Source organism: Haliaeetus albicilla, chromosome 2, assembly GCF_947461875.1.
Source record: "Haliaeetus albicilla chromosome 2, bHalAlb1.1, whole genome shotgun sequence".
Taxonomy (NCBI): domain Eukaryota; kingdom Metazoa; phylum Chordata; class Aves; order Accipitriformes; family Accipitridae; genus Haliaeetus; species Haliaeetus albicilla.
Window position 1 is genome coordinate 6,845,303 of NC_091484.1, and position 12,410 is coordinate 6,857,712.

The 12,410-nt window shown below is 52.4% G+C and overlaps 1 protein-coding gene and 1 long non-coding RNA gene across 8 annotated transcripts in view; one reads left to right on the forward strand and one right to left on the reverse strand.

The window, feature by feature from the left end:
• Positions 1–1,433: 1,433 nt before the first annotated feature.
• On the reverse strand, positions 1,434–4,674 carry LOC138689437 (uncharacterized). 4 transcript variants are annotated; one of them, XR_011328281.1, is made up of 4 exons: positions 4,424–4,674; positions 3,970–4,165; positions 3,636–3,775; positions 1,434–1,986 (listed from the first exon to the last, which is right to left on the reverse strand). It is a non-coding gene; the product is annotated as an uncharacterized lncRNA (long non-coding RNA). The 4 variants fall into 4 exon arrangements; XR_011328277.1 differs by lacking the exon at positions 3,636–3,775; XR_011328279.1 differs by lacking the exon at positions 4,424–4,674 and having other exon boundaries at positions 3,970–4,412.
• Positions 4,675–5,190: 516 nt separating this feature from the next.
• PMEPA1 (prostate transmembrane protein, androgen induced 1) overlaps positions 5,191–12,410 on the forward strand; it is a 51,828-nt gene continuing 44,608 nt past the window's right edge. The window contains exon 1 of one of the 4 annotated variants that reach the window (XM_069804521.1): positions 5,191–5,810. In XM_069804521.1, the coding sequence (XP_069660622.1) occupies positions 5,708–5,810 (103 nt within the window). In that variant the 5' untranslated portion in view covers positions 5,191–5,707. The remainder of the gene's footprint in view (positions 5,811–12,410) is intronic. The other 3 variants (XM_069804530.1, XM_069804519.1, XM_069804526.1) reach the window with 3 other exon arrangements.

The following is a 12,410-nucleotide window of genomic DNA, read 5'->3' on the forward strand; positions in this document are numbered from 1 at the left end:
GCACAGGGCCTGGGCTTCTCTCTGATCGAGAACCGAAAGAAACTAAATTGCAGAGCAATTGGGTTTTGGCAGATACGAGTACGTTCACGTGTCCGTATGTATCTAACCACGTATGTGGGTGTGGATGGGCATCGTGTAAGGACAGTTCAATCCGTGAATGGTTTGCAGCTGCTCCACTTCTAAACCACTCTATGGAAGGAGCCCAGCAGCAAAGCCGAGGCGAGTGGTTCAGAGCTGCCTTGCAGAACCACTCAAGTGCTTCCTCGGGTGAGCTCGAAGTCTGTACTTCGGTACGTCAGCTCTTGGTCGAGGAGTTCAGGGTCACCATCGTTTGCTTTCCAAAGCGCCGTTCCTCTTTCCAAAATGCCATCAAGAACAGTCAGGGATTATTTTATGTTTATGAATTGAAAACTCTTTCCTTAGCGCTGTTTTATTTTACATATGCCATCCTGGTTTTCCTAGCACAAGAAAATGAAATGTTTTCAGCTGGGGAGCTGTGAATTCAGAGGGTGATTATTTTTTGTTAGTGAAGTGATATATTTCCTACCAGTGCCTCCAATAAAATGTAAAGGTAGGGTGGAGTCTTTCCAGTGACGTCAGCCAGAGTTATATCAGGCCCCAAATGAGACAGAATGAGTTGGAATAACGTTCTGGTGGCTTCAGTAAAAATTTTCATTACAAACAAATACTCGTTGACTTTTCAGCCCTCCTGGTTGGGAACAAAACCTCCCGAATGGGACCCAACCTGGTGCTGTGCAGAGATGGAAAAAAAAAAAAAAAAAAAAAAGCACTTGGGAGGCAGCCGTGAACTGCCTGGGTTGGTGACAGCAGCTCCTGCCCCGGGGTCCTCGATGCCTCCGTGGGAAGGAAGGAGGGTCCTGGCCTCACTTGCGGGGAAGGGAGGGAGCGGGTGGGCTGAGGAGGGGCTCCCAGTGCCGGGGAGGGAGGGTATTTCGGAGCCTTTTAGGTGGAATATTGTTTGAGGTAGGTTATTGACACTTTAGCGAATGGGATGAAGCCTTGGAAGGAAAATGCTCCTGCCGTTCCAAACAAGGATGAGGGCTTGTCTACCAAAGACTTAATTCACAGTATCGCCTACGCTTTAAATCGTACCCGAGATGTAGCTGTTCTGACTTTCAAAGGCAAACAAGCCCTCAGCTAAAACTGGCGAGCATCCGCGTCCTTGCCCGGCATTGTTCTCCTCTGTCGTGGCAACAACCTTGTTCTAATTGTCGGGGAGAAAACTTGAGTTTCTGGTACCAAACAGTTAAAAAAAATAAACTTAAGAGGTTAGTCACCAGAAAGTGGAAACCATGTCTGGAATTGTTAGAAATAAGGCTTGCTTGAAAATAAATATAGAATTATTCACCATGGTAACTATTGCCCTATTGCGTTAGTGCATATCGATTTAACATTAATCCAAAGACTAATGCTGTGAAATATTTGGTCTCTTTAATGGACAACTGTTTAGTTAACAAAGCTTTGGGGAGTTCTGGAGATTTTTGTTTCGTTTTTTCCTTAGATAGCCTCAGCCACTTTTGGAAGAAAATGATTTGACTCTTAGGGTTACTTACTTCTCACATGGATCTCTCTCTCCAACTACGTTTTATGAATTTACGCTTAGTGCTGCACTGTAACGATTATGCGGCGTCGCTCAAATCTTTTAACTAATGCTCAAGTGTTGCAGTGAGGAATAAAAGGAAAGATTTAAATGTGACTGCACAGGCAAATGCCTGAGTTCTGGCCAGGCAATGAGTGAAATTACATTATAGTCCAAAACTAGCCAGAGCAGACTGATGCGTCCTTGTCGCTCAGTTTGTGCAAGGACCTCAGGTGTTACTGAAGCTCCCGTGTGTCCCTTTCCGTGGCTGAAGAGCCTGAGGCCCAGCGAGCAGCCCCAGCTCACCCTGAAATTTTGTGGCAAAACCGGGAAGCGAAGAGAGGTCTCGCAGTGCCAGGCTCATCCTGGAGCCATCAGAGGTGTCTCTAGGGAGAACGTAAGAAACCAAAAAAAGCTGATCAGTGACAGAGTACAGGAGCCAAAATCAACAAAAGCGTATCCCACCAGCCGAGCAGTACTTGCTGCTGGTACAGAAGAAACTCTGACAAATGGCAGTGGGCTGGAGGGTGGATAGCATTAGTACAAAGAACAGGGTGAAGCATTTAAGTTAGCTGATGTACTTTTAATTTTTACAAGCCCATCTGGGATGACTTTAATTATTTGTTCTTAAATCATGGTGGAAAAATGCTGATTGTTCTTAAAGCCACATGAGTCGTTCAGATGAAATTGGGATGGTGGTAAACAGTGCATTTTTAAACCAGCATCGACTTGCAAACAGTTATTTTTCTTTTTTTTTTTTAAAGAAGGTTAGGAAGATGTGCGAACTTGCAGCAGCCTGCATCTGAAACTGGAGCCTTTATCCACCAAAGCTTTGCAAACTTGTAAAAACTCCCCCTAGAACAAGCTGGCTGATTCACGGGGTGAGGGCGGACGCCTTTGCCCCCCACCAGAACCGGCTTTTCCACAGCTCAGTTGCAACCCGGGCACCGGGACCTCCCAGCCCGGGCTTGCTGAGCCATCAGAGCCGGCCAGGGTCCGTGAGATGCCCCCACCAAGGCTCCTTCTCCCACAGCGCCCATCCCCAGCACGTCCTGCCTGCGAAGAGGCCTCCAGCCGTGCCCCGCCACGTGCCGCCCCGTCCCCCCGTTCCCCGGGCCCGTGGGTGACGCCGTGCCCGGTTGTGGAAGGCAGAAGCCGCGCTCGTTGCGGCAGAGAGCGCGGAGAAGGACTCTGTCACCCACCGCTCAAGTAACTGACCTCCACGGAAGAAGAATACATTACTTAGAGCTGCATTTACTTGCTTACGACCACTTAAGGATGTACCGTGTCTGCGTCTTAAAATACACGAATCCCGAATCAACGACGAGCTACGGCTGCACCCGCGCAGCCGGTGGACTCGGAGGGCTCGGCAGCGGCGGCAGCGCCGGTGCCGGCAGCGGCTGCTCTCTCACCCAACACGAGGAAGCGTGTAGTGTTCGCCTTGACTTATTTATGGCGGTGCTAACGTATTTTAAGTGCAAAGGACTGTTAGTTGCAAGCTGGTGGGCTCAGCTTAGCTTACAGTCACCTTTTCCGGCCAGTCAAGCAAGGTCTGTTGGAAACGGGTCTCTAATATTCAGCTGCCAAGTGTTTTAAAAGGAAAAAAAAGGTATTTCCAGCTAAGTAAAAGTGGGGTGACTGATAAAGCTATCTGACCTGGCATTTGTCTTCAGAGTTTTGACCGTGCATGTGCCTTGCTTTAACTTTTGAGCTGGCCTTTCTGGGGCGCGCGGGCTCCCGCCTGCCCGAGGCCGGTGCCCCCGTCACGGGGGTAACGCCGCTTCACATTTTCACGAAGCATTTCTAGAAATTTGCTTGGCACAAAAGGAACCGAGACTCCAGGGCCAGCCTGAAGGAAGCGGCCAGAAGGCAGGCGAGCGCTACCCCTTCTTCCTGCGTTACCGATGCAGAAACCGAGGCTGGGAACAAAATCCGTAAAAACGGGGTTGGAGATGCTTTATTTCCAGTTCCAGCGTAGATTTTTTTCTTTCAGATAACCGTCCCTCCTCTCCCAGGCCCGCACACTAACCCCCACCTCTGGCACCGCGGCGCTCGGGCCGTAATTCACGTCTGCGCCGCGCTGGGAAGCACAAACTTCTCAAAGCTCGTTTCTATCCGAGCTGCAAGATCCTCTTCCGTGTTTCCTTTGGATTAGTAATTGTTGGGGGTTACCATCTGTCAAGCGGCAAAGAGTAAAAGATTAAACAACCTGGCAATTCCTTGTTCCTTCTCTTCAGGCATTTTCTCAGGACTGGATGGGGCCACAGGAGTAAAGCGCAGGCGCGTATTTAACGCTAGTTTTTAAGCAGCCATGTAGAAATAAATTCCTTTTTTTTTGGGGGGAGGGGGGAATGAAGGTTAAACCTTACCAGCGAGTGCCACCGTGCCTGACCCGACTCCTGACACCATCCATCTCGTCTGATTTCTCCAGCTTTGTAGGAAAGCTTTTTGCAGATTCGGGCCGGTAGCCTGTCTGCTTCTCGGTGCGATCTTCCTGGCAGCATCTCTCGGGAGCGCAGGCCCCAGCTGGGGACTCTTCAGAGACTCCCGAATCCTAAATCAGAGCTATCAGGAATTACGGGAAAATATGCTTTCTTAGAAGATAACACTGAAGCTGTCTTTATCTCCCAGTAACAGGATTCACCAAGTATGATTGCAGCTACTTCGCACCACTACAGTTAAGCTTGTTTCAGCATTTTCATTATAAACCTCTGTTTTCACAGGTTTATTTCCCGGGAAAAAGGAAAATAATTTAATCCCCGTCTTGACTACAACTTGGCACGTTGAGCGCTCGGGGAAGAGACGATGGTTTTCTCCTTTTACCTGTCTAAAAAGTGAAGGGGGTCACTCCATTTTAAAGCGGTCGGTTTGAAACAAAACTGGGAATTTCTCCGTCCCAAACAGTTTCTGACCTTAGCAGAAGCAAGCAGCGCTGTTGGCATCAACACTGGAGCCGAGGGCACAATTCGCACCCAGTTCAGCCGTGGCCCAATCGGCGCTTACGGGTTTTTCCCCCCTCACGTTTCTTTTCCAATCTTTCCCATTTTTTTTTCTTTTTTCTTTGAAATGCTGCATTTGGGAACTGCCAGCTCTGGGGCTCTGGTGCCCGGGGGCCGTGCCGTGGGGGGGGGGGGAGGGGGGCCTGCCCAGTGACTCGGGTGGGCGTTGTGGGCCCGAGCCTGGCTCGCACGTGGTTCTCCCGCAGGGACGCCCAAATCCAGACGCTTTTGGGGCCGATTTGCCCTCAATCGCCGCCAGGTCCCAACCCCCGAGAAATAATAATGATAAAAAAATGAAAAATTAAATGCGAGGGCGATTCGGGTGGGCGAGACCCTCACGCTCCTCCCGGGATAAGCGGCCGCTCTCCCCCCCGCGCGCGGGGAGGGGGGGGGGGCAACCCGGCGTGCGCGAGCCGGCGCGGGGCAGCCCGGGGAGCGCGCGCCCGCCTCCCCCCCCCCTTTCCCCTCCCGCCCGGCGGCGGCGGCGGCGGCGGCGCGGGGGAAAGGGCAGTCCCCGTCTGGCGCTGACGTCACGGGGCCCGCCCGCGGCTGGCGGCGGCGGCGGCGGCGGCGGGCGGGCGGGCGCGCGGCCGCGTCCCCGTGGCCGTGAATGAGCGCGGGGGGCGGGAGCGGAGAGCGGGGAGCGGGGAGCGGGCGGGCCGCGCTCCCACCGCGCTCCCGCCGCGCCGCGTCCGCGCAGCGCCGCGCCGCTCCGCTCCGCCGCGCCCCACAAAAGTGCGGGGTTTAAGCCGCGGCCGGGCCGCAGCCCAGCCGCTTGCCCGGGCCGGAGGGGGCGCGGAGCAGCCGCCTGCGCCGCGTCGAGCTGAGCTGAGCTGAGCTGAGCTGAGCTAAGCCGTGCCGAGCCGAGCCGTACCGAGCCGTGCCGCGCCGCTGCGGGGGGCGCTGCGCCGCGCCGGGCTGGTTTTTTTTTTTTTTTTTATTTCCAATTTTTGATCGCAGCTGCATTTCCCTCCCCCCGCCCCCCCGCGCCGAGGAGGAGCCCCGGCTTTATGTGGTGCTGCCCGGAGAGCGCTCGGCGGCCGTGAAGTTCTTTGTGTCGCCGTCGCCTTCTTTTTTTTTTTTTTTTTTCTTTTTTTTTTTTTTTTAAATGTATAACTTAATGGGTCTGAACAGCACGGCCGTAGCTATTCAGCCCAATGTGTCCTGCACATGCAACTGCAAAAGGTCTTTGTTCCAGAGCATGGAGATCAGTAAGTACTCGTCCTGCTGCTGCCGCGGGGCCGGCCCCGACTTCCCCGGGCGTGAACGCGAGTGGGTGCGAGGGTGCGGGTGGGCACGGCGGCTCCGGAGCTCGGCGGCGCCCCGCGCCCCCGCCGCGGGCAGGGAAGTTTCCGCGGGGGGTTCCCGGCAGCGCCGGGACCCTTCGCTGCGATGCGCTTTCTGGGAGTCCTGATTATTTTTTATCCCCCCCACCCCCCTCCCCCGCCTTCTCCGTGCGAGCTCCGGTCTCTCATCTGTTGCCGTTGGGGTGTCTGGTGCGGGTGTGACACGGCGCGAGTGGGTGCGGGACACGGCGGGACGGGCTGGCGGAGCGGCCCCGGGGCACAGCCTTCCCCCCCCCCGGGGCTGCCTGCGGAGCTCGGCCGCTCCTCTCCCCCCCCCCCCCCCGCCCTCCCCGGCATCGGTGTGTGGAACCCCAGCTCTCCCCCCATCTCGCCTCCATCACCACCCGCATCTCGCCCCTTCCCCCGCGGCTTCAGCCCCCGCTGCCCCGCGTGTCTGTCCCTCCTGCGGGGGCGGGGGGGAGCCCTGGCCCCCGAGCTTCCCCCGGGGGTCTTCATTAGCCCCGGTGTAAATCACCTTCCTCTCGTTACTGGGGGCGGGGGGGGGAGCGCTGCGGTCCGGACACCCGAGTAGGGCTTATATTTGGAACCTGTTCCCCCCCCACGCCTCCAGCCCCTGGGGGCTTTTTGCTATGAGGGGCTGTTTGCCTTTTTTTTTAGTAGTATTTTTCAATCCTCGCAGCGTAGCAGCGAGTACGGTGCCTGACCTAAATATCCACTACTTTTCTGTTTGCTCTTTCCCTCTTGGAAATGAGGCGCGTGGAAGTGAGAGGAAAAAATATTGCTGAGGAAAGAGAAATGGGTTGGTTTCTCTGGCAATTTAAAGCGAATGGTATTTTCTGTATAAAGGGAAGGTTTTCAGGGCTTCCCGGGCTGGGTGGGTTGTCAGGATTGTACCCCCGCTTAACACCTTGTTCTGTGCCGTGGAATCTAAGCCCTGCACAGACTCATGCAAAATGGCCCAAAATGAAAACTTGGGAAAGAGTCTCGATTTTGCATATATTCCTGGCACTGCGATGGAGCGGGCTCGCGCTCGGTGCGTGGAGGGGAAAGTCAGCTGAGCTGTGCCTGTTTCTGCTAGCGCAGGATTTGCCCCGTTACCTCCAGCGGGGTTGCAGAGCAGTATTTTAGAGCCGGCATCTGTCCCTTGGTATTTTGGATGGCTTTTGTCCAGCGTCATCTGCCTTCGCTTTCTCCAGTTTCATCGTTGTTTAATTCAGGTGTCTGAGTCCTGGAGAAGGTCTGTAGGCATTTGTATACCGGGTACTAAAATGCGTTCGTTCTGAATTTTAGCATAAACCATACCCTTTGTACTGTATGCACATTTAATCTTGATTTAATCTCATTCGTGTTCAGACAAAACTAAGCTGGATTTGCCTGATTTTATTAACACTACTGCTACTGAACAGACCATTATTCTTTCCTGACTTTAACAGGCCGGGCTAGATGTGCATACCAATAGCAGTGTATAAATAATGAAGATACAGTTCTTTTTTGTGTCAGCCGGTTGGTGAACATAAACCGTGTCCCACAGAATTGCAAGGATGAGAGACTTTACTTTGTGTCTGATCAAGGCTTATGGTTATGATAAAAGTTGTGAATTAAAATGTGTAATGCCTTTTGAAGAAAAAGCTTCTCTTCCAGTCTAACTCTTGGCGTGAGGTCTTGCTGGAGCAACTCAGGCTTTTAATTTCGTTCCCTGACTTTTTAGAAATAATGTATTTTACAATTTTTTCCCCCGTTTTTTCAGCGTGTGAAAGGCTTGGTAGTAGGCAGGTGCCAGTTACGGATGGGGCGGGTGTGAGAGGCTGTGAGTGAAGTACGGTGGAGGACACCTTGCCTGAATTCGGACGGGTGTCGCGGGAGCCTCGTCCCTGATGCCATCCGGCTCCCGAGGTCCTTCCCCAGCTCGTCCCCTGCCAGCGCTGCGCCCGTCCCCCTGCGTCAGCCGCGCAGCTCTGGGGTCCTGACGCTCGGGCGCCGAGTTCCCCTTAGCTCCCGGGAGCCGTGGGTCGAGCTCCCTTAATGCTGCTCTTCCTTATTTCGTTTTCAGCTAGGTTTCTTTATCGCCAACACCATTTATTTATTTCCTGCCGATGGCGGGCAGCCTTAGCTCACCTCGGTGCTGCAGGAGGGCTTTGGTTGCACTGCAGGGGCTGTTACCTGATCGCTTCCTCCACCTGGGTTCGGTGGAAAGGATGGAGTCGAGCCTCCCCGAGATGAATTCATTATACAGCTTTTTCCCCTCTCCAGTCGCTTGGTTTTATTTGTCTTTCTAATACGACTTTGAGGGAACCTCAGGGCAGCTACCACCAGATGCCGTTTAATTTTCTAGCCAAAAGTTGCCACGCAGGAATGCTTCGGGAAAGTGGCATAACTGTAAACTCTTGTAATTTAACCCTCTAATTAAGTTAACTGCACAACTGATCCCCAAAAATATTTCTTTGCAGGCTCTATTCCGTACGGCAGGCTGCGGCGCTGCGGTGGAGGAAGCAGCTGGTTTCTGTGCGTGGCGCTCCCAGATTAGGATTAGAAAAGGGCTTTTTGGGGGCGGGGGCGCGGAGTCTCGCCTGCCGCCGCCTGGGCTGTAGTGCCAATATGCCGGGCGGCGTTAAGCAGCCAGACGTCTGCGGCAGTGGTCTCTAATCGCTTCGGCCGGGTGAAGGAGGTCAGGGGTGATTGTCGTGGCGGAAGAGTCTGCAAATAACTAATTATTTGGCGCGGGGAGCGGAGCGAGGCGGCCTGCCTGCCTCCCCGACGGCTTCCCCGCTCGCTCGCCCCGGGTGGCTGGGGTCCTGCCGCCGGCTGGGTCGGTGGGAACCGACCCACGGGGGGGACCTCCCGCCTGTGCCGGGGCCGCTTCGCACCCCGCGGGGACGTCTTACCGAGGGTTACGGGTGCCAAGGCTGGGGGTCCTGCCTCCGCGGGCCCCCGAGCATCCCCGCGAGAGGACGGCTTCAGGTCCCCCTCGGGGCTGGGTGGCCCTCGGCGGAGGCTTTGCTCGTGCAGTCACGTTAGCCGAGGCGTTGGGGAGTTTTAAGAGGGGTCCTCGCTTCTCCCCGAGGAGAGGAGGCCGTTCCCTCGGCCGGTGGAGGGCTGGGGCGAGCGAACCGTGAGAGCGGGTTTCCGTCCAAGCGAGGACTTCTAGGTTTTCACATTCTTTGGTTTAATAACAAACCGAACGCAGATGGCTCAACCAGGGATCACGTCTCCTTTCCACTTCAGACTGCTTTTTTGGCAGATACGTTTCTTTCCTGACGCCGTGTCAACGGCAGTTACGGCTTCTTCCAGGGTAGAGTGGATAATAACCATGTACTTCTTTCTTCCCCCCCCCCCCCCCCCCAAGTTTTCCTCCAGGAGGTAGGGACATGGAGGGAAGCCAGAGCTGCTGCCAGCGTTTCAGCGAGCTGGAGAGTGTTTGCACAGAGTGTGTTCCGTTTGTGGCATCTCAGTTTGACTTCAGCTAAACCGAGGAGTTCCCCGTGTCTGGCTCTGGCCGTGCGTTTGTGAGAAGCGCTGCTTTCCGCCGAGACCAGCGTCCCGAGGTGCGACCCGAGCGGAGCACGGATGGCTTTTGCTTAGGGTGGCCTGAGAACCGTCTGCGTGTGCCCTCGGCCGTCCCCGGGGACCCCGGCGGTCTGCGGTCCCAGCTCCGCGGGTCCCACCTCTCGTGCCCGGGGCAGCAGGGAAAGTCCTGGTTCCCTGAGCCTGAGAGCACAGGGGTCTTAAAATTACGGTTTTATTTTGTGCCCTCAGGCGGTGATTTTAATCTCAGTGTTTTATAATCAGTGTTGAACGGGAGAATGAAAAGACACAGAGGAGGAAATGGAGGAAAAAAAGTCAAACTTTGGTTTTCTCCTCTGGGTGAACACCTGGGTTGCGTTGTGCTGCGCGGCAGGACGGGCACACACGGCACCAGAGGTGATCCTGTGGAATCGGAGGTGATTGTATATAATGCAAAGTGACATGGCTAATTCTTCCTTCTCCATCAGTATCAGGGTATATTCAGAGGAGGATGTTCGACACAGTATGTCCTGTTACCCTCTGCCATGAAGGTGTCCTCTACCCCCTGAATAAGCCTTTGGCTTGCCTTCGTTTTATTTAGTAGTATGTTTTCAGATCCTGATTGTGAGAGGACTGGCACTGAAGGGTGTGTGGGAAACAGCAACCATATTGCTTTCCTTAAAGCCAGGAATTCCCAAGGTAGGGTCTGGGATCACCTCTGAATTTTCAGGATATTGAATGAGCCGAGCTACCGCTGCTTCCTTTGCAGGTGGAGAGAAGAGTACCTACAAATGTATTTTCTTACTTATTTTTATTTGCTGTTGCTCACCAAATATACCAATATTTTTAGATTTCCCCGGCTGAGAGTTGGTGGCTAGATAAATCCAGTTTTAGAATGAGTTTGTAAACCTAAATTATAAATGGATAGACGTGAGGAGACCTTTCCAAGGGAAGTACCAAAATACATGGTGTCACTAATAGACAGTAATTACAATCCAGCTTCTTTCCTGAGTAACTCATTGTACAGTCATGTCTGTTGGTCTTGTTTCAGGTAATAGCAGCTCTCAGGATTTGGTAACCCTAATTAGCTAAAAAAGGTCATTTATTTGCAATGGTGTTTCATGAAAAAACTGACTACCAGTTTGCTTCCTGGAAGGAGATCCCGTGCGTGGTGTGCGGTTTGTCTTATCAGATCCCTCAAGTTCTCTGATACGCAGCGCATCTGTTGTTGGCGTGTTTCATCAAAGTAATAAAGCCTGGCTGGAAAGCTCGCGAGGAGGGAGGCACAAGGGCCACTTTGCTGCAATTAAGTGGAAACTTGGTTCACACCATGAGCACGCTCCCAGACGTCCATAAAGCAAAGGGATCGTTAATGTCGACGGGGATGTTTTATGCAGTGTTCTTCCCGTCTGTGTAGCTAAACTGCCGGGTGATTATTTTATAATTATTTTGGGTAGCAGAAGGTAGGTCACTTGGGCAGATCCCAGGTGAGGAAACACATCAGAGACTTGTTCTGGCTGCACGCAGCGTGGCCAGAGGAGGATTTCGGCACAAGGCTCTCCTCCGCGAGAGCAGGATCTGACCCATCATCTCTGTCTTTCAGAGCTGATTGTGTGGGCTGCTGCATTGCTGCTTCCTTGCTGCACTAAACGTACTAGTGGTCCTGGAGGTCCTTCAGGAGCGGTGCGTGAGCGCAGGGTGTAGTGGAGCGGTGTAACAGCAATACCGGCGTTCAGCACAGTGCCGCGGTGGCAGGAACAGCTACCTGAGCTGTTAGCACTTCGGTGCTTGCAGGGTGAGACCGTGTATGTATACACCTCTGAGAGCTGACAAGTTTTCTACTGTCTGTGTGTGTGCAGGCATAAACACATTTGTGAAAGTTAATTGATTTACTAAGAGAAGAAAGGAGTTCAAAATGAACCGGTTAGTGAAGTAGTGGGTAACCAGAGGAAAGGAGTAGTGGGGTTTGGGCTTTTTGTTTGTTTTTTTTTTTTTTTTTAAAGCAGATAAATTTCAGCTGTAGGAGTTTATCATCCAAATCAGAGGATTTGGGGAGCTATTGAGAGTAAAGAGAGCTTTGATGATTTGGCAAGGAATACAGCTTCTAAGGCAGCACTTTGATCTGCATTTTAAATGCTTCTTTGTAATGACAGTTTCACAATTTCTTTTCTCATTTTAAGTCAGTTTTGCAGAGGTATGTTTTGAGAGAAAATAGTAACAGCACACATTATTCTTATTGGCTTCCGAGCCAGCTAGAACTTGTAGTTCATCCCAGATCTTTTGGCTACTATGGTAAATTTATGATTACACCAAAAAGGAAATTAGTAGAGATGTTAAATATCAAAGCTTTGCAGATCTTTTGAAATACCTGCAGTGTGAAACCTAAACTTGCATTAGCATTTTTGCTGCGGTATGTTGTACGGTATTTATCTAAGCATCCACCTAATATTGGAGGTCCCTGATTTAGCTTTTTTTTTCCTTCTAAAGGACACACTACTGTTTAGCACATGCGTCCTTTTAGTCTTGGGTTGCACGTGAAGGCCTTGATTCTGGTGACTCCAGCTTTCTAAAGACAAGCTGGTGCTGGTGTAGCGGTGCTATTGGGAACCTTTTTCTTCCCCTTCTATCTACAGCACATCCTCAGATAAACTCTCGTTGGAGGGAGAAGGTTGTTGTCGCCTACGTATTCTTATACAAGAGAGCTTGTTGCATTAATTTATGTAGTATGGGTAGAGTAGGAGAGAGGGTAGGAATTGGGAATGTTTATTAAGGTTTTCATTTAAATCTTGCATAGCATCTTTCCTTCTTGTAGCCAGTTTGGAGTAGGGTTTACACCTCTCTTGGGAAATCAGCAGCCTTAAGAGTGAGGACAAATAAGCAAGTTTTCCCAAACTGATTTAGAGCTGTGTGGTAGCTCTTCTGGTGCTGTTTTTGGCCTCTCCTGAGCTGTGACTAAGCCGTACCAGGCTGGCAGCTCTCTGCTTGTGGACCAAGTTCAGCTGG